This window comes from Puma concolor, chromosome D2 (assembly GCF_028749965.1).
Source record: "Puma concolor isolate L17-30 chromosome D2, mPumCon1.1.hap2, whole genome shotgun sequence".
In the NCBI taxonomy this organism is placed as follows: domain Eukaryota; kingdom Metazoa; phylum Chordata; class Mammalia; order Carnivora; family Felidae; genus Puma; species Puma concolor.
Genome location: NC_141677.1, coordinates 38,639,463 through 38,660,626, shown reverse-complemented (window position 1 = coordinate 38,660,626; position 21,164 = coordinate 38,639,463). Strand labels below are relative to the sequence as shown.

General features: G+C 49.1%; 1 protein-coding gene and 1 long non-coding RNA gene across 25 annotated transcripts in view; both read left to right on the top strand.

Moving 5' to 3' along the window:
* Positions 1-424: 424 nt before the first annotated feature.
* KCNMA1 (potassium calcium-activated channel subfamily M alpha 1) overlaps positions 425-21,164 on the top strand; it is a 739,980-nt gene continuing 719,240 nt past the window's right edge. For 14 of the 24 annotated variants that reach the window (XM_086680079.1, XM_086680078.1, XM_086680098.1 and 11 more), the window contains exon 1: positions 426-966. In XM_086680079.1, coding sequence (XP_086536205.1) covers positions 589-966 — 378 coding nt within the window. In that variant the 5' untranslated portion in view covers positions 426-588. Of the gene's footprint in view, positions 967-21,164 lie in introns of all 24 variants that reach the window. The other 10 variants (XM_086680083.1, XM_086680082.1, XM_086680092.1 and 7 more) reach the window with 2 other exon arrangements.
* Positions 9,401-20,438, top strand: LOC147576000 (uncharacterized). Its single transcript, XR_015241655.1, has 2 exons — positions 9,401-11,377; positions 13,586-20,438. It is a non-coding gene; the product is annotated as an uncharacterized LOC147576000 (long non-coding RNA).

Sequence of the window (21,164 nt, the reverse complement as noted above, 5' to 3'; positions counted from 1 at the left end):
GGGCGGCGAGCCGGAGCCGAGCGCAGCCGGGGACCGAGGGCTGGCGCGGGGGTGTCCCGGCGGAGGGGGCTGATTACCCGTTATTAACTAGTTGCCACCTAATAAGCCAGGAGCGGCGGGTGAGCGGCGCGGGCTGCGCGCGGGGAGGGTCCCGGGCCGGAGCGCAGCGCACTCGCGTGGCGCACGGCGGGCCGGCGCGCAGAGCCGGGGCGGGCCCGGGGGCGGCGCAGACCCCGGGCGCGGGCGGCCCGCGGCGCCCCCTCGCTCTCCGCGCTCGGGGCCGGCGCAGCCCCGGGCGAGCGGGGCGCGGGCCGGGGCGGGGAGCTGCCCGCGCGCTCCATCCCCTCCCCCCCGGGCGGGCGGCCGGGGGGAGGGCGGGCGGCGGCGGCCCGCCGTATATATCTCGGCGCACCCCGCCAGGTCGCGCACAGCGCCCCGAGCCCAGGCGCCTCCCCGCCCCCTCCCCGCGCTCCGCGGCGGCGGCGGCGGCAGCAGTAGCAGCAATATGGCTGTTGATGGGTGTTCGGGGTGGCGCTGGCGGCGGGAGGAGCTCCCCCGAGCCCCTGCGCCGGCTGCCCGTTGCTAGCTATGGCAAATGGTGGCGGCGGCGGCGGCGGCAGCAGCGGCGGCGGCGGCGGCGGCGGAGGCAGCAGTCTTAGAATGAGTAGCAATATCCACGCGAACCATCTCAGCCTAGACGCGTCCTCCTCCTCCTCCTCTTCCTCCTCCTCCTCTTCTTCCTCCTCCTCCTCTTCCTCCTCGTCCTCGGTCCACGAGCCCAAGATGGATGCGCTCATCATCCCGGTGACCATGGAGGTGCCGTGCGACAGCCGGGGCCAGCGCATGTGGTGGGCTTTCCTGGCCTCCTCCATGGTGACTTTCTTCGGGGGCCTCTTCATCATCTTGCTCTGGCGGACGCTCAAGTACCTGTGGACCGTTTGCTGCCACTGCGGGGGCAAGACGAAGGTAACGCGTGCCCCGGGCGCCCGCCCCCTGCGCCAGCCCACCTCCTCGCTCCTCACCGCGCCTTGCCGCCCTCCATCCCTGCCTGCCTTCCCCGCGCCGCCTGCCCTTCCCTCCGCTCTCCCCGCGCCCCGCTCGGCGCGGCGGGCGGTGCGCCCGGGCAGAGGAGTTGCCCCCAGCCGGTGCGCCCCGGGACGCGGACGCCCGGTCCCGCGTCCCCTTGTTTACGGTGGGGTCGCCGGCGGCCGCGGTTGGGGCCGGGCGGGGGACGCGCGCCGCTCGGTTGCCGGGTGCGGGGTGGGGAGAGCCGAGCCCGCGGGCCCCGAGGCCCCGGGGGGCCGCCGGGTGCGTGTGCCGGGTGCGGCGGCCGCGTTCCTGGTGGTGGGCGAGGGGGAGCCCGGCAGCCCGCACTCGAGAAACCTGTTGGGGACAGGAGTTCGCGGAGTCAGAAGGAAGGGGGAAAGCCTTTGGACAGGGGAGAAAATCTTTTGGACTAGGGAATCCCAGGGGAGGAACCTGGCCAGAGGAAGTGGGGGATCTCGGGGACAGAGAGGGAAAGTTGGGGAGATGCATCCCAGTTTCGGAGGCAGCCCGCGGAGGCTGCCACTTTAGGAATGTGGCAAGGGCGCACATCTGATGTCACCTTCCTCTCCATCCCTTGGATATTCTTCTGGAATATACCCCCACCCCAAGTTCTTCAGCCTGTGTATTCTCGACCCCCAAGCCACCCCCTTTAGGTGCCCGGAAATGCCGCCAGCAGCGGGGAGCAGGAGCAGGAGGTCCGCCCGAGAGCCTCCGAGGCCGCGGTTTCGCGCGGAGCCTCCTCCCCAGCGCTTTTGAGGTGGCTGGATGTCGGCTTAAGCTATTCCTGGCGCATAGACGCCCACCAGCACCGAAGCTCACTACACCTTAAGTATGGTTGCTAGGCTGACTGCCTGGTCTGTCGCCGTGTCCCTAGAGATGTCCTCTGCCCTCCTCCTCCCCCCCCCCCATCCTCCCAATGGCTGAAGGTGAGGGGCTGGGGCAGTTTTTAACAGAAAACTGAATAAGAGAGAGAGAGAGAGAGAGAGAGAGAGAGAGAGAGAGAGAGAGAGAGAGAACGAACTGGAAAAAAAGAGGGACCGAGCTGCTTTGTGTTTGAGTAAGTCCCACCCTAGGGGACTTCACAGCGCTAACATTTTCGGAGGGAGGGGAGATCGAGGGGAATTGGCCAACAGTGCAAAGTGGAGGCAGATCTTGGTCGGGATATTTCACACCTCTTTTCCAGCAAAGTGAATCCCAGGACCCCTCAAACTTCCATAGGACTCGGCAACTTGTCGCAGTCTCCTTAGTTGCTATGGGAAGTAGGGAAGCCGGGGGCTCTGGGTGAAATACGGAGGACGAACCCAGGCTCCCTCTCCTGATCATTAATTATACACGGCGCTGGGTGCTGGAGATCAGCTGAGTTTTGTGGCAGGCACATTTGTGTTTTGGAAAATACTGGTGTGTTGGACATAAGGGAGAAAAATAAAAGCCATCTCTGTCTTTTCTCCTCCCACTTCTCGGGAGGCTTCCAGATGTTGGCCAGCCAGCTTTCTTTGGAGTTACCTCCTCTGCCATGGGGGTTCTCCTTCCTTGTCCAGGTGAGAAATCTCCCACATTCCTGAGAAGCAAACAGGTTAAGCAAAATCTGAACCACGAGACCCTGAGATGGTGCTTCCTGCCTTAGCCTTTCTCTTACCTGTGTCTTTTTTTTTTTTTTTTTAGTATTTATTTTTGGGAGAGTGCAAGTGGGGGAGGGGCAGACAGAGGGGGACAGAGGATCCAAAGTGGCCTCTGAGCTCACAGCAACAAGCCCCATTATGGGGCTTGAACTCACAAACCACAAGATCATGACCTGAGCCGAAGTCGGAGGCTCAACCGACTGAGCCACCCAGGTGCCCCTTACCTGTTTCTTCAACATCTTGATCACACATTCCCTCCTCTCCTCCTTCTCTCGCAGTCTTTCGTCTTGGAGGGTTTTTTTGTTTGTTTGTTTGTTTTTTCCTTTACTGAGGGTCAGTGTCTGCCCTTAGGGGAGATAGAACTCCTGGATGTGTGCATCTAAAATGTTCTCTAGACTAAGTGGTTTTGGTGAAGTTTTTTTTTTTTTTTTTTTGTTTTGTTTTGTTTTTAAAAAAAAAATTTTTTTAACGTTTATGTATTTTTGAGACAGAGAGAGACAGAGCATGAACAGGGGAGGGTCAGAGAGAGGGAGACACAGAATCTGAAACAGGCTCCAGGCTCTGAGCTGTCAGCACAGAGCCCAACGCGGGGCTCGAACTCACGGGCCGCGAGATCATGACCTGAGCCGAAGTCGGACGCTTAACCGACCGAGCCACCCAGGCGCCCCATGTTTTGGTGAAGTTTTGAACAGCCTCCTCATGCTTAAGAAATGGGGCCTTCTTGATCGTAGTGAAAACTTTTTCAGCGAGTCAAAATAAGTTTTGGTATTTTTGTGATCCTGGGGTTTTAAACACGGCTTCCAAGTCCTTTTACTCTAGGGGTTCATGGATGCCACTGCAGTACCTGTGATGAAATGCTAACTGGATGGCTCACGTAGAGAATCTCTTTCATAAATGATGACCAAGCATAACTTCTGTCGGTCTTCTTAAGTAAATAGGTTTTTGGCAACGATCATGAGAAAAAATAATCCCTATATATTTTAGGCTTTATTTTGTAGCTCCAAGACCTGCTGAGTTGACGTCACTGCAAGTTTCTACAAAAAAATCAACCTGGGATGAGAGACACTTGCAGTTGGAGGGAGGTTGTGAGGCCAACGTAGCACGAGGTCGGGTCACTTTTGATCCCATTAGAGTCCACTTTAAAACATTCCCAGAGTTACTTAATAACTGCCCCTTGATTTGCTCACTTAAACCATGTGTAGCTGGCTCATTACACCCATTAATAGTAACTTAGGCCCCTTCTAAGCTTTACTTTCTACCCCTGAGGTCTGTATTTTTACTGCCATCCTGGTTTTTTGTCTTACATTCTTTTTGTTTTCCAAGTATTTGCTAGTTGTTGAGATGCGGTACAGAAGAATGCATTTGGCCTAAGTTTGGAATAATTATTCCAGTGCTGGGCTTCCCAAGCAAACGTAGACTGCTGGGGCATAGAATTCTCTCGGCCCTCAGATGTGCCCACCCTCACCCTCATTCAGTCCCAAGATGGGTTGACCAGCAGCTGGGGTCCCATGGAGGCCTCGTTTTTTAGCATCTGAAATTCCATGGGAAGTAAATTTCATCAGGGCACTGTGACATCACAAGTATTTGGCCCCTAGGACGGCATCTTCCTTTTTGATCAAAGGAACCCAATCTTCCTTTTTGATCAAAGGAACCCGAGACTATGGACGTGCCTCCCGGGGCATCTCAGCATTAGTACCTTTGGCCTCTGAATTGTAAATGGTGAGTGACTTTACTACTTTGAAAAGAATGGCGTGTGGACTTTTTTTTTTCTTCAGGAAATGAGAGAACTAATCACATTGCCCCCTGTTGGGAACTTGGGCACAATCATACGGTACTGTGTTCTTTGCTATACTTTTTCACGTCATTGTTTTTTTCTCTGTTGGGTTTCATCAGAGCTCTGTGTTCACCAGGCTGTGATGTTTTGAGGTCCAATCCAGTTGCGAACCGTAGTGAACAGCGAGCAGCTCAGGCAGCCTGGATAAGGCCATGACCTTGAAGAAGTCATTTAACATCTCTGGTCTCTTTTTCCTTGTGTTTAAAATGTGGAGATTGAATTCTCTGACTTCTGATGCCCCTTCCTGCCCCGTGACTTGGTGTCAGAGGTTGGGAGGAGTTGAGAAACTATGGGTAAAGTTTCTAGCTCAGAGTGTGTTTTGTAATTTTCTGGCAAATTCTTTAGGAATTCAGCCTTGGAGTGCCTCTGTGTGTTTCCTCTTTCAGCACACAAGCTGCTTCTCTTCAGATTAGCCTGGGGAAACTGAGTCCAGCTTTCAATGGAGCTGCGGCTCACTGGGGGACCTGGATGTGGCTGGGCATAGGCTCTCGCCTGCTCTCAGTTTGAGCTGTCCTCCCTGTAGAAGTTGGGCTTGATCGAGCCTGGTCTGCATGTAATGAATTATTGAGGTATTGTCTCCATGGTTGTGTCTGAGAAAACAACACGTTTTCTCTGTCAGGTTCGTGACTAATATAAACATCAGATCCCGTTATGGCTTGGTAATTACCCAGGGTCTGGCCCGATGCATCCAATCAGGACTGGAGCTCCAGTGCCTCAGAATTCTTGATTCCAGATCAGACCTGCAGCCTCATCTCATCTTGGGGATTGCCTGCATTGGATGACCTTCAGATAATTCTCTTTGATCAGGTCACTTAGGGTGGCCTTGGAGAAGCTCTCAGGTCCCAGTCACAGGGGAGTTAGGGCTGACCTTCCCTCGTGCAGAGAGATTTTTGCTGCTCATTCCTGGCTCTCTTTGTGCAAATGCACACTTCAGTAGAGATTCAGCAGTCAGACCCAAGTGCAAATCCTGGATCTTATTAGCAGGGCATCTTTGGCTGTTAGCCATATTGCACCTTGGTTTCTTCATCTGTAAAAAGAGCATAATGATGCTTACTTTGTAGGATGTTTATGAGGAGTAGCAATAATGGGTATACAGGACCCAGCAAATGCCTGGCACTAAGCAGGCTTCCTGTAAATAGTTCGCAAAGTGGTGAGTTTGTTTTCTCTTTGATTCCTTGCGTGTTTGGCCCCAGACGGGCACAGACGACAACAAATAGAACTTTTGAACCCAAAGGAACCTCTATACTCTGAAGTCTACTGTCCTTGGGTCAAACAACCAGCTAGGGTGACACTGAGACTTGGGCTCATGGCTCTTGGCTGTGGCAAGGCCGGAAGATTGGGGAGGGGCAGCCAGGGAAGTGTCCGTGGATGGGGGCCTGCCAGGACAGCTGCCGTTTTGATGGTGGGGACATCAGTGGACTAGCGTTGACCAGTGTTAACGCTGTGGGGCTCCGGGAATGATAGACTGAGAGGGTGTGAAATGTTTGGTAGGAGGGCAGGGCTGGCCAACGTCATACCATTGAGAAGGGAGGACTTTCATCCCGTTACCCCAGTCCAGAGCTCGTAGACCTGTTCCCCTGACAATGCCACAGTTTCCTGGGCAGCGTTCTCTGTAACAGGACCAGCTTTCCTCCCAGTGCTGTTTCCCAAAGTGTGTTCCGTGGAGCACTTGTCCTTGCACTTACCTTGCGGAAAATGTTGGGAGTCTTGGCATACCTGAGCACCCCCTTGAAGAGTCAGATCACAGGTGGGGAGAAGCCCTGTCGTAGAGAAATTGGTCAAACTGCTCTTAACTGGGCTTACTTCGAGCAGCCTTGCCTTGCTGTCAAGACTGCTGTGTAGTACCTGAGTCCGCCTGTGACCTTGGGCAAGGACTTCACTGCTCTGCACCTCAGTTTCCCCATCTGCAAATTGGGGATTGTAACAGAGCACAGCCCTGTGGGGTAGGTGCTCTCTCTAGCCCTATTTTGTAGACTTTCCTAGGAGGACACTGGTGACCTAAAGCCTTGGGCTGACTCTGTATCCAGGTGCCCTGGGGACTTATCCAAACATGTATCAGGAGGAGAGGAAGAGCTGCCCTATCATGTGGTCTGGGACAGAGAGAATTCCAAGGCCAAGGCCGAGTGGGCCCCTTCTTTGCCTTGCTCCTGTCCTTTTTCCTGGAGGGGGACATTAATTGGGTGTCTCGTAGCACGGAGTAAGTCCTTGCTTTGGGTCCCTCTCTCTGTCTCACCGGGGCAGGAGAAGCGTGCTGCTGAAACCGCCTGGCACTGGATTGCAATGCCGGGACCTCTTTCCCAAAGTGGGCAGCAGGGGGGCCCCAGCTCACAGTGGCAGTGGCCATATGCTGACTTTTGAAACACAGCAGGCAACACCACCATCTTGGGACTTCAGAGCTGTGGAGTCCCTGGAGGGGTGCCCCTGTGCCTCCAGTGGAAAGGGCTGTGTCTGTGCAGTGATTCCGAGCTGCTGGGCTGTGCGGGAAATACTGGCCTTCGTGGACCCGTGTCTGGGGGTCAGGCAAGGCCAGGCCTCCTGCAGCACCTCTGAGATTCCACAGCCTTTCAGTGCATGGCAGGGAGCAGATCAAAAGTGCTTCCTTTTTTGAAATGCTACTTAAGTAGGTGGAATCCTGGCCCTGGGCACACAGAGAAGGACTCTCCCCCTCCCAGGCAGAGGTGTCTTAGCATTCTGGGTAGAGGTCTCAAGGAATGTTCAGTTGGGATATCAGATCTCTGCTTCGGAGGGCTGGAGAGAGTGTTTGTCTGGTCCCGGGGGGGGGGCTTGTCACATGTTAATATGCATAAGAATCACCTGGGGTAGCCATTAAAAATGCAGCTTGTGATTCCCACAGAAGGTCCGGGTCGGGCCTGAGATTCTGCACATCTGACAAGACATGGAGCAGGGCGGGTGCCTATGTTGTGCAGGCCACACTTCGAGTAGCAAAGATCTGGACTCCAGTCAGTCCCTCTCTGAAAAAAAAAAGCCTATTTTTTTTTTTTTGCTTTAACTTAATTTTTTTTAATTTACATCCAAATTAGTTAGCATATAGTGCAACACTGATTTCAGGACTAGATTCCTTAGTGCCCCTTACCCGTTTAGCCCATCCCCCCTCCCAAAACCCCTCCAGTAACCCTCTGTTTGTTCTCCACATTTAAGTCTCTTATGTTTTCTCTTCTTCCCTGTTTTTATATTATTTTTGTCTCCCTTTCCTTATGTTCATCTGTTTTGTCTCTTAAAGTCCTCCTATGAGTGAAGTCATATGATATTTGTCTTTCTCTGACTAATTTCACTTAGCATAATACCCTCCAGTTCCATCCATGTTGTTGCAAATGGCAAGGTTTCCTTCTTTTTGATTGCCGAGTGATACTCCATTGTATATATATGCCACATCTTCTTTATCTAGTCATCCATCAATGGACATTTGGGCTCCTTCCATACTTTGGCTGTTGTTGATAGTGCTGCTATAAACATGGGGGTGCACGTGTCCCTTCGAAACAGCACACCTGTATCCCTTGGATAAATGCCTAGTAGTGCCATTGCTGGGTCGTAGGGTAGTTCTATTTTTAGTTTTTTGAGGAACCTCCATACTGTTTTCCAGAGTGGCTGTACCAGCTTGCATTCCCAAAAAGCCTATTTTTAAATATGGAAATTCCCAGCTCTTCAGCGGTGGGGAGGGATCCTGTGCCAGGACAGCCAGGTCGGGACGACTCCGCACAAGCCCCTTGGAGCCTCTGCGGTTCAGACTGGGCCCTGACTGCTAACACCCACTGTTCGGGTGCCTGCTCCCAAGGAACCCACAAGAGCTGTTGGTGGAGGGTTGGGTTGTGGTGGCCAGAGCAGTGGTCCGCAGAGATACAGGGTGGGGTGTGTGCGTTCCCCGCCCATCAACATGCGGGTTCCTCCTCTCGCCAGTTGGTCACACTGCAAGGGGCTAGGCTTCCCGAGGTCCAGGATGGCAAGTCTGCCAAACCAACTTCTTGCAAAATTAAAGGCTGGTGGTGTAGCCAGGCCTGCGCCGTGGTGATGCTCCAGGAAGCCAGCTGCTGGCCATTCCCTCTGGAGTGTTTGAAGTCCGCGGACAGCAAGACCGCCAGCCCGATTTTCCACAGGGACCTGGGTGGGTCTTCCCAGATGGAGGGTTCAGCTTAAAAGGGTTGGACTCAAGACCGATGCTGAGTGTGGGGAGATGGGTGGCGCGGCACGGTGCTGGGCCCCCTCAGCTGCTCTTCTCAGGGGTTCTGTCAGGGGAAGTTGAAAGTCGTTCTTTTTTCACCCTAGCGTATTAGGGTTGTTTGCAGCTCACACCGCCAGGGACCCTGTCCTGGAGCTGTGCTGTTGATGTGGTTGCACTGTCAACGAGGAGCAGTCGGACCAAGCTTTGAGCCCTGAGCGTCTTCAGCGGCCGGAAGGAGGAAGGGCTTAGTGCAGTGGCAAGCACACAGTAGGTCCTCCGTTGAATGTTATGGTTACGATTGTTGTTGATTTTGCTTTTACCACCTGGTGAGTACATACTCTGTGCGCAAACCAGGCTGGGTGCTAGGGGAAGAATAAGACCCAGTTGTGACTTTGTTTTTAATGTATATTTTTGAGAGAGAGAGAGAGACAGAGCATGAATGGGGAGGGGCAGAGGGAGACACACACACACACACACACACACACACACACACACACACACACACACAGAATCTGAAGCAGGCTCCAGGCTCTGGAGCCCAACACGGGGCTTGAACCCATGAACTGCGAGATGATGACCTGAGCTGAAGTTGGATGCTTAACCGACTGAGCCACCCAGGGACCCCTTTTAATGTTTATTTTTGAGAGAGAGACAGACACAGAGTGTGAATGGGGGAGGGGCAGAGAAAGACACACACACACACACACACACACACACACACACACACAGAGAATCTGAAGAAGTCTCCAGACTCTGAGTTGTCAGCCCAGAGACAGATGTGGGGTTCGAACTCATGAACCATGAGATCATGACCTGAGCTGAAGTCAGATGCTTAACCTACTGAGCCACTCAGGTGCCCCCCGGTACCCCCCCCCCCCCCCGCCCCACTTGTGACTTTCATCTGATAGGACGAGAGGGAAAAAAACAGTTATCTTCTCATGGGGTGTGCAGTGTCTGGTCTTGGAGTTGCCTGTGAGCCCCTCCCTCGAGGGCAGGAATTGAGTCATTTAAATATATGTTGGAAGGGCCCTTTCCATCACAGTTAGCTGGGGGCCGGGTGGGAGTGTAGTAGGTGCAAATATGTTTTGCTCTTTTTTTCTGGGTAATTTGTTAGGAGCTGTGGAGAAAGTCTGGGTGAAAGGGATGGGCTTGATTTGGTGACACGATGTTTGAGTCATTCCTGGCTTTCAATTATTCACGCCACCCAGGTCTCTCTTGGCCAGCGGATAACAAGGATTTAGTTCATGACGAGCAGCTGTCTGCGAGGTGGGTGAGTCAGGCAGGGGACAGGAGGGGAGCTTCAAAAGAATGGAAATGGAATTTGCTTTGTTTTCAGCATTATTTGGTGATTGTCTTTGTCTCATTGCCAATTTGGAAATGTAATTGACACTCCAGGTCCTGAATGGATGTACTTAACATCCTCATCTCCCTGTAAGATCTCATTACCTGTATGACTAATGCTTCTTTACCTGGCCAAATGCGAAATTATTTAAGACATCTCATTTACTTTCTGTTCTCTGTGCTGTTTCACGGGGCTCCCTACCATGTTTTCTGAGGGACCCAGATCTGGCTTACTCTGGACATGTGAAAGCTAATCAGCAGACATGCCTGTATTCCTTTCTTCACGCCTTCCTTCTGCTTTTCACCCTTTACTTCTTTTCTTCCTTCTGTAGTGACTTTTGCTAAGTCTGGGAGCAGAGAGACTGAAGTTGGCAGGTTCGTGGACAACAAACAGGAACTTGGTCTCACTAGTTGAGAAGCACGTGGTATTATGAAGTCACAGAGGTGGAAGGGAGATTTGGGCCTGGATTCTACTTCCTCCCCGGTGCCGGTGCTGGGAGCCCTGTGCCCCATCATCATTGGGGATGGGGGTGTTCATGATCTCCTGAGGCCACTGTTTCATGGAGGACAAGCCCACCTTAGAATGAGTGGAGAGAAAGAGTTTTCTCCTTGCACTAGCCCCTCTTTGCTTCTGGTCTGTTTCCATGACACCCAGAGCCAATCTCAGTGGAGAGTAGATTTCAGATTCTAAATCCAGCCCAGGGAGGCCAAGAGCTGGGTGGTGGTTAATGGCAGCAGTGTTGTGGAGGGGTAGAATGCCCATAACGGTGTTGCTCCTGTGAAGGCCACTTTCTTTTTCTCTTAATGACTTGCTGGTGTCCTTCACCTGGGGTAGTGAGAGTTTTCCTTGTCCTATTCCCCGAAGTTTGGAAGGTGGCCCATTTTGGCCGTTGGTTCTGATAGTTTGCCCTCCAGGATGTGTCTGGTCTTGTTAGACGCTGCGGGTGGAGGTTTTGGCTGTCCCCGGGCCATCACGTCACCTCTTTGTCAATGGTACATGCACTGTGTTCCAAACTTCAGCTTCCTTCATAGTTTAGTGCTGGTCTTGGCTGGGAGCAGATGTGAATCAGGGGCCATGCCAAGAATCCAGATGTAGAGTGTGGATCCTTTGTTAAGAAGCCGGAGGCGGACTCTGCTTTCTAGGTGTCGGCTCTTCCCAAAGGGCAGAGAGCAGATAGTGATCTGGGGCCTCTTTTTGTACCATTTAAGGACGGCTGCTCCCTAGAATCAAGGCTTGTCCCTCCCAACTGCTCATCTTACGCCTCTTCTCTGGGCTTCCATATACTAGTTCTGCCATTTCCCCTGGTCCGCGGAACAGAAGGAAACCAGAAAAGGAAGGAGAACATGCAAGAGGAGAAGGTGAGGGAGAGTAGGGGGGAGAAGGAGATGTTCACACCAAGAAAAATATAATTTCTTTTCTGGGAGCTAGAGGTTGGGTAAATATATAATTGGGTGGATTTTGTTTTTAGTTCCTGCACCTTTGTCTTAACGAATAAGTCATGACAAGTGACCTCACCCCCAAAGAGAGAAGTGTTATAGAAAGACCAGTAGAAAGAGTGTTTTCACTGTGGGAAGATTTTGGCTTTTCCAGTGAAAAGCATTGTCTGGTGAACTGATAGCATGGGGCCCCGGGTGGCCTGTGGCCCAGATCCTGGGAGTCACGGGGCTCCGTGGGGGTCTTTTCTATGTACACGTTACACAGGAGCAGAGTTCCGCCCCTCTTCAGGAGCAGTTGCTGCATTGATTTATTTTCCCTTCATGTGACTTTGGAGTATAGACCCTTTATGGCTCTGGAAGGGGAAAAAGTGGGCGTCTAATGATGATCAAGTGGAAAACTCAGAGAAAGGACTCTCAGGCTTGGAGGAAGGTTTGGAAGATGACAGGGTTTATCCAAGTGCTGGGGAGTTTCGTGACCAGTATTAGCTGGCTACAGCTTTATATACATTTTTCTTTTCTTTTCTTTTCTTTTCTTTTCTTTTTGCATCTGGGAGCATTTTCCTCATAGTGTTTAAAGGAATTGTTTTAGCTACCCATGCATTATGGCCTTTCGTCCTGTGGATTGTGTCAGCCACAACTGATCAGGTGTAAGATTCTCAACGGGTATAGGAATGGTGTCTTTAGCTGAACCTACAAGAGAAGTCAGTGGTTTGCCTCAGTATTAAAAATGGCATCCTTTCCTTAAGCTCGGGTGCAACCCTATTTTCCTTGTAAGATTTCTTTTTTTTTTTTAAACGAATATAGTATTATATTAGTTTCAGGTATACAACATAATAATTTGATTTTTGTATATATTGTGAAACAATCACAATAAGCCTGGTTAATATCTGTCACCTTACAGAGTTAGAGATTATTTTCTCTTGTTCTGAGACCTTTTAAGATCTATTCTTTTAACAACTTTTGAATATGCAATACAGTATTATTGATTATAGTTGCTTTGCTACACATTATCCCCCCATGACTTATTGATGTTATAAGTGGAAGTTTGTATCTTTTGATTCCCTTTACATCATTTCATACACCCTGCATTCCCAGCCTTTGGCAACCACCAGTCTGTTCTCTATATCTTTGAGCTTGGTTTTCTTTCTTTTTTTTTTTTTCTCCTTTCTTTTTGGTTTCCATATATGAGTGAAATCATATGGTATTTCTTTTTCTCTGTCTGACTTATTTTACTTAGCATAGTACCCTCAATAACATCCATGTTGTGGCAGATGGCAAGATTTCATTCTTTTTTTATGACTAAATGATACTCCATTGTCTGTGTTTTCTTTCTTTCTTTCTTTCTTTCTTTCTTTCTTTCTTTCTTTCTTTCTTTCTGTCTCTCTCTCTCTCTCTCTCTCTCTCTCTCTCTCTCTCTCTCAAATCACATTTTCTTTATCCGTTCCTCCATTGATGGACACTTAGGTTGTTTCTATATATTGTGTCTTGTAATTAATACTGCAGTGAATATGGGGGTGCAGATATCTTTTTGAGTTAGTGTTTTTGGTTTCTTTGGAGAAATTCCCCAAAGTTGAAATGCTGCATCATGTAAAATGTAAAAATAGTAGCTCTATTTTTAATTTTTTGAGGACTCTCCATACTGTCCCCACAGCGGCTGCACCAGTTTACATTCTTACCAACAATGCACGAGGACTCCCTTTTCTCCACATTCTCGCCAGCATTTTTTATTTCTTGTCCTTTTGATAATAGCCATTCTGACAGGTATGAGGTGGTATCCCATTGTGGCTTTGATTTGTATTTCCCTGATGATGAGTGATGTTGAGCATCTTTTCATGTACCTGTTGGCCATCTGGATGCCTTCTTTGGGGAAGTGTCTATTCAGATCTCCTGCCCATTTTTTAAATTGCATTGTTTTTGTTTTCTTTTGTTATTGGGTTATATAAGTTATTTATGTACTTTCGATATTAACTTCTTATAAAATACATGATTTGCAAATATTTTCTCCCATTCAGCAGATTGCCTTTTTATTTTGTTGATAGTTTCCTTTGTTGTGCAAAGGTTATTTTTTTTTTTTTTTAGCTTGGTGTAGTTCCACTTGTTTATTTTTGTTTTTGTTGCCTTTGTTTGTAGTGTCAAATCTGATACATCACGACCAGGACCGATTTCAAGGAGCTGACTGCCTGGGTTTTATGGTTTCAAGTCTTATATTCAAGTCTTTTATCCATCCATAAGATTCATTTTTTAACTTCAGTGTTTTATACTTTTGTCCTTAATCCTAAAGGCAATGTATGTTCATTGTAGAAATGCACAGAGAGGCATTAGGAAAAAGAAAAAAAAAAAGGAGACCTCACACCTACTAGGATGCCTACTATAAAAAAAAAAAAAAAAACAGAAAATAACAAGTGTTGGCTAAGCTTTGAAGATTTGGAATCCTTGTACACTGTTGATGGAAATATAAAATGATGCAGTCACTGTGGAAAAAAGTATTTGTGGTTCCTCAAAAAAAAAAAAATCAAAAATTGGATTGCCATATGATTCAGCAATTCCACTTCTGGAGACCCATGTTCATAGCAGCATAAAAGCCAAAAGGTGGAAGCCGCCCACATGTTGACTGACAGATGAGTGAGTGAACACAATGTGGTCTGTACATGCAGTGGAGAACCACGCAGCCTTATAAAGGAAGGAAATTCTAAAGCATGCTACAACGTGGATGAGCCTTGAGGATGTTACGCTAAGTGAAAGGGGCCAGACACAAAAGGACAAATACCGTATGATTCTACTTTATGAAGTACCCAGAATAGTCGAAGTCATAAAGACAGAAGTAGAACGGTGGTTACCAGAGGCTTTAGGAAGGAGGGCAATGTGGGCCAATGGGGCGTTGTTTAATGGGTACCAAGTTTCAGTTTTGCGAGATGAAAGCATTCCGCACAACAATGTGAATGTACTTACTACTACTGACCTGTACACTTAAAAATGGCTAAGATGGTTAAGTTCTATGTTAGGACTATTTTACCATACAGGAAAAAAAAGAAAACGAAAGGAAAGAGAAATTGCTCCAAATCCTCCCTCCTGGAGATGACCCCCCATTATCTTCAGGTACATTTTCCTCCCAGACACATTCTCCACCGGGGTGCTTGTGCTTGCATTGGGGCAGCTAGTAATTTTCCTCTGAGGGTTGGTGAGTGGGAGTCCCCTGAGAAGTGCCCAGCCTGGCCTTTTTTGCCTGAGGTGCTGTCCACACTGACAGCAGAGCAGACAGGACAACTGTCCCTCTGCTGGCAGAGTCTGATTTGATGGTGTCTGTTCTGAGTGTGAAATTTTTTTTATTAAAAATTTTTTTTAATGTTAATTTATTTTTGAGAGACAGACAGCAGGAGCAGAGCAGGGTCAGAGAGAGAAGGAGACACAGAATCCAAAACAGGCTCCGGGCTCTGAGCTGTCAGCACAGAGCCTGATGTGGGGCTCGAACCCACGAACCATGAGATCACGACTTGAGCCGAAGTCAGATGCTCAGCCGACTGAGCCACCCAGGCGCCTCTGGATTTTTGATTTTAACACACGAGTGGCTCTGGTGTCTCAGGCAAGTCATTGTCCCTGGGCCTCAGTTTTCACTGTGTAACATGTTCTCAGATTCAGTGATTTCAAGAGCTAGTCATTTCTTCAGTCAGATTCTTTATCATTTGTGCCTGATAAGGAACCCAGTGGTAAATCATTCAAGGTAAATGGGCAGTTCTGGTTCTATTATAAATCACAAGATTGAAATCTGACTGATGTGTCCCCGAAACATCAATATTGACTTCGACGAGATGGCATATTTGAGAATTACAATCTGAGGACAGAGGCCCTTTTGGAAATATCATCAAACTTGTCATTAAAAAAAAAGTCTCAGGAATAGTATTTTGTGACTCTGCTATTACTTCGAAGGAAATAGCCACATCACCATTGAGGTTTTAGTTTTAATTTTGGGGGTGGAGGCCAGGTTGAAAACATCTTAGATTATAGACTGTAAGTGGTGTGCCATGATAGGCTGGCTTGGTTGAGGTTAGGCATAAAAAGAAACATCTCATTAAAGAGGAGGTCACACCAATCAACCTACTTTGATGCTTTTCTTTGACTTGCCCCAGAAGGCAACCCCAGGGTGAGAATGTTCATCTGGGCTCTGTTCCATGGAGCATTTCAGCCACAAGAAGTGGGAGGAGATGCCCAGAGCTTCTGTGGCAAAGGAGCGAGTGTCTGAAAGGATGATCCCCACATCCCAATGATTTCTGAAATAAAATCCTCCCCACCCCCAAATCATAAACAACCAGCACATCAGAACGTACTGAATAGTCTTAGGTTACATAACATCAATTAGATCATGCTACAGGGGCCATGTATTACATTTTAACTCGTCACAGATACATTACGTTAGCACTTCGCAGATCCACAGGGTCCCAGGCAGCTTTGGGGTATTATTGAGTGAATTGGTGATTGTGTAGGACTTGACGAAGCCCAGACAAAAATACTTCTTTAGATTTTTCCGTATTGTCGTTACACTCTTATTAGGGGGTGCAGACATCCTGCAAATATTTCTTACAGAATAAGCTAAAAATTTAGACAGTGGTTATTGTATCGGTTGTACTGAATGGTTGATTTGTGGCCGTGAACCAGATACGACAGATTTTTAAAACTCCGGGAACCTTTACATTTTCCAGTGACAGGCAGTGCAAGCACTATATTTTTAATTGGTCCCTTCTTTTAAGTCAGGAGCTGAAATGTTATCATGCAAATCTCTCCTGAGTTGCATGGAAACTAATAAAATCACAAAGGTTTCTATTTGTACGCTATGAACACAGACTGTAACGAAGCCGAAACAGCGATCTCTAGGGGATGATGCTATTTAAATGCTAGGCAGGGCTTTGAAACGATTCTAATGGTGAAGAGAGAAACCAGCAAGGGAGTGGGTCCCGTTCTTTCCTCCCCACCTCTCAGTGCCTGTTCACCCATGCTCCTCTTTACTTCCTGACCTCAGAAAGAATTAACTTAGAACAAAGACCTCTAATCTCTAGTACATCCTGTCTGTTACCTGTTGTAGCAAACAGCAGTGAATTCTCAGACATTCTCTCTTAGCCACTTTCTCTTCCTCCTTAAGTCATTGCATTGATCCTACACTTAGTGGTGCTTTTGTTTTGGTAAGTCTATGTGAACTGGAGTAATTGACTTCTTAGGGGAAAAAAAAATGGTAACAAACTTTTTTTTTTTTTTTTTTTGAGTAGTTACTATGCATCAAGCACTGTCTTAAGCTCCTTATGTTTATTATGTTATTTAACTTTGAAAACACTCCTATGGGGGCACTCAGTTGGTTGAATGCCTGACTCTTGAATTCTGGTCAGGTCATGGTCTCATGGTTTGTGAGATCGAGTCCTGTTGTGGGGCTCTGCACTGAGCATGGAGCCTACTTGGGATTCTCTCTCTCTCTCTCTCTCTCTCTCTCTCTCTCTCTCTCTGTCTCTCTCTCTCTCTCTCCCCCTCTCCCTCTCCCTCTCTCTCTGCTCCTCCCTGCCTCATGCTCTTGTGCTGATTCTCTCTCAAAATAAATAAACTTAAAAAAACAGTCGTATGGAGTAAGCACGTTTATAATCCCCGTTTTGTACATCAGAACAGCGAAGCATAGAGAATATGTGTGAATTTGGATAATAGATTTTGAGTCCTTACTATGTGTCTGATGGTTTCTAAGCCCTGCATGCTGTTATCTTATTTTAATCCTCACAACACCCCGGTGAAGTAGGTGGTGTTATCAGATTAGGAAACAGAGGCATGCAAAGGAGAGTAATTTTCCCGGGGTCACACAGTAGTGAGGGGCCAAGCCAGGTGTAAGTCCTGGTGGGCAGGCAGTGGACCTTGCACATCTGACCCTTGCACTGTCCACATGCAGGTGTACCACCTGTAGTGGTAGATTGGCTCTGCTTAGCTCATCTGTGCCACAGAGTGAGGGAAAACATTAGGGCATAGATAGATAGGACTGAAGAGAAGGGTTGGTGTGTGGAGACTCATGTACCATCCCTAGATGAGGTGTGAGACCCCTTGCACAAATTCCGAGAATTCTGTACTATGACTAGAAATGAACCTTAAAGATTATCTAGTCCTTCTAATCTTTCTAACTCTTGCTTTTCTTTGCTGGAACAAAGTCAAGTATGCTGTGTGCAGTTGTACAGGTTGCTCACTGCACAACTCTAGGGCTGCTATGAGATTCATATCAGATAATACATAATTAGACTTCTAACTATGGCCCATGTGCCATACATCTCTCTATGTTGGGGGGTATTTGGAGGCACAGAATAAATATGGGACATTTTTTCTGAGTATCAGTCTTCCTTTAAGTTTTGAATAAAACCACTTTTTTTTTTTTTTTCCCTGAGGTAGGCTCCACAACCAACGCTGAGCTGGTGCAGGGCTTGATCTCACAACTGTGAGATCATGACCTGAGCTGAAATCAAGAATCGGACACTTAACTGACTGGTCTACCCGGGTGCCCCCAAAACCACTATTTTTAATATTTACACATACATGGGAGATATTAGGACTAGGATGCAGAATTCAGGCATATTTTTAAAAGCTCGAGGTGTGTGTGGCGTGTGTGTATTTGTGCATGCACGTGCAGGAGGGCATGGAGGGTGGAAGAGTCTGACACCCCCAGTAAAGCCTGATCATTAGACTATGAACCTGAGCGTCGTGATGTGGAATGAGTCCCTATTCTTCCCACATACAGTTTGCTCATATCTCAAACTCTGAAACTGTGTTATTAAAAGAATGGGACTTCTATGAAAAGCACGTAACTATATCTGAATTCCCTGATCTGTTATAAATAAAGTGCATTTCAGATGTCGGTGGGGCAGAGAATTTAATCTGTGCACTCAGAAGAAGGTAGTGCTAACTCATTCAGTGGTTATGAATCTTCCCTTGCCTTAGAAAGATCGATTCCTTGCCGCTCTCCACCTCCAAAGCCTGGAAATACATTATTGTATCACAACATGGATTTCTTTCTAGACCATTGGGTATTGTGGCCTTGCGTCTGCCAGACCCTGTGCACAATATCTGGAAGCAGGAGACGAGCTGGTCAGTCTGTGAATCTTTATTATCCTGGCTATCCTCTTCCCAGGGATACAGATTTGCATAAGGCATTGTTTCCTCTCAGGCAACGCCAGTAGCCACGTTGTGTGATTCCAGGGCCGCCATCCACATCATAAGTGTGAACAATGCCCCTGGAATTGTGCAGTGTGCGCCTCACATGTCCATACATGTGACTTTTCTAAGTGTCTAGCTGGGCTGGTATACACTTACATAAGAAATGAAGAACAGGGTAAGGCCCATAATTCTTAATGGCCAAATAAGTAAGAGAAACATTAAGAGCTTGAGATCCAGAAAAGGTGGAGAACACTGATGATTGGTCAGAGAGGAGGTGGCCAGACAGGGACCACTGGGGGGAGGTGGGGGTGTGAAGGTGAACCCAGCCTTCCGATCTCTAGGCCCAGCTCCCGGGACAGGCTGTTGCCATGACTTCTGACGACGGTGCAGCTCCTGACGTGATGTAGGAAGGCTCCCAGGCCCCCACGTTCGTTCTCAGCACGAGCCTTTGAGAAGAGTGAACGCTTGGGTGCCAGCCCGTGTGTGCCCCTAGGGCCTGTGCACGAGGAATAACAGGACCCAGAGGATGTGGAAAAGGCCTCTCCAGTGCCAGCTGTGCTATTTTTAGCTCCCTCCCACGGCCCCTGCTGTCCCCAGGTGTTTGTCAGCAGAGCATCCGCACCTATATGGAAAATGGCAGTCGGAGCCCAGGCTGGCCCGGTAGGCCGCGGCAGTCTCACTCCTGGGCCCAGGCGGCCAGGCCGGATCTCTGGGGCTGGCAGGCTGCTGTGAGGGTGGTTGCATAACTGGCCTTTCTGCCGGTCGTGGTGCCTGCTGGTTCTGGGTGAGGAGGTCGGGCCAGAGTAAACAGGTCTACACTCCACTGCCCCTCCCTGAGCGCTGGTGCACTGGACAGGCTCACGGGCCTGGTGATGAGCTGGCATAGTCAGTGGCTGCTTTGGCTCTGGAGAGCTGCCTGACCCTTGCCACCGAGTCCAGGGCTGAGCGGCATGCCTGGACTGGGAAGTGTGCAGACGGCCTGGTCCGGTCCAAGGGCGGTCCAGGTGTGGTGGAAGGCTGGGTGTGACCTCAGGGATGGCCCACTCCTTCCCTTTTAACTCTCCACGTTGCCTCCCCCATCCTTCGAGGCGCGCGGTGCACTTGCCGGCTGTGTCAGCTTCCTGCCAAGCCTTCCTTGCTCCGCAAGCCAGGCCTGGCTCTGCCTCTGACACTCTCCGCCGTTTGTCCTCCCTGTCCTGTGTGACCACCACCCATCTGATGTTTCTTGTGGACGGGGCTGGGGGTTCTCCTTTTTCGACCTCCTGTGCCTCTTCTGGGTGGTCCTGGATTGTGGGCGGTGAGCATTGGCCCATCAGTAATGGTGTGGTGGCTTGTCCTCTAGCAAGGTCCTTGACAAACCAAGGCTCCTGGTATTCATGTTCTTGGGTGTTCCCTTGCTTTGAATCTGGACCGTGACTTGCTCATCACCAGTAGAATGAGGTGGGGATGACTGTGACTTCTGAGATTAGGTCAGAAGAACCCTTCCAGCTTCCCTCTTGGTCCCTTGGAACACTGGCTTTTGAGAAGGCAGCCATTGGGTATAAGACATCTGATTGTCCTGAGACCACCATGCTGTGAGGAGTCCGGGCCACAAGGAGAGGCCTGAAGGCTGAGATGCTACATGGAGGTGGGGACGGGATGGAGAGACAGACTCTCCAAGGAGCACCAAGGCACCAGACGTGGTGGGAAGAATCCGTCCTGGAAATGGGTAGTTGAACCCCAACTGACATAATCAGAGATGAACCAGCTAGCTCATTCCTCCCTGAATTCCTGACTTAAAAAATTATAAACAAAATAAAACAATTGTTTTAAACCACTACATGTTGAAGTGATTTGTTATGCAGCAATAACTAGAACAAATAACGACCATTTAGGGTGGTCCTTCTGCGAGATCCAGTTCATATAGTGCTTTCTCTGGGTTCCTCTTAGCCTCTCTTCCCCAGCCTCTGCCGGCCAGCCACACAGGACTTCCTGCATGTCAAGGATGACCTCCGCTCCGCCTGGAATTCTCTTTCCTTGTCCCTCCTCTCCTGTTCCATTTATCTGGCACCTGTTATCCAGAGATGTGCTGGTAAGTGTTTAATCTCTAGGAAGAAACCCCTGTTTGTAGCATTTGTCCATTCCTGTGGTGTAAATACACCCACCATGGCCGTTTTCAAGATACCAACGTGATGTCACAGGACACAGAGGCAGGCGTTGTCGCCCCCATTTTGCAGGTGTGAAACTGAAGCTCAGAGGGTTTTCCTTTCCTAGGGAAGTCGTGGCAGGCATGGGTCCTGGGGTCCTGGCCTCAAAGACCATGCTGTTTCCAGTGCCCTATGCTGTTCTCGTGAAGAGCCTGTGCTTGACCCTGAGCCCAGGTAGCGTTGCTGCTGGGCTGTCTGGTGTCTTTTAGACTAGTGGTCCTTCTACTACTACTCGTGAGCTGCTGCTCGCTTTTCCTCATGCTTACCATGCCAAACCAGTCACAGCCGCCGATTTCTCTCTTCAGCCATATTATGACATCTAGACTCTGTGATGCAGGCAGTGGTCATGGAAGCAGTGA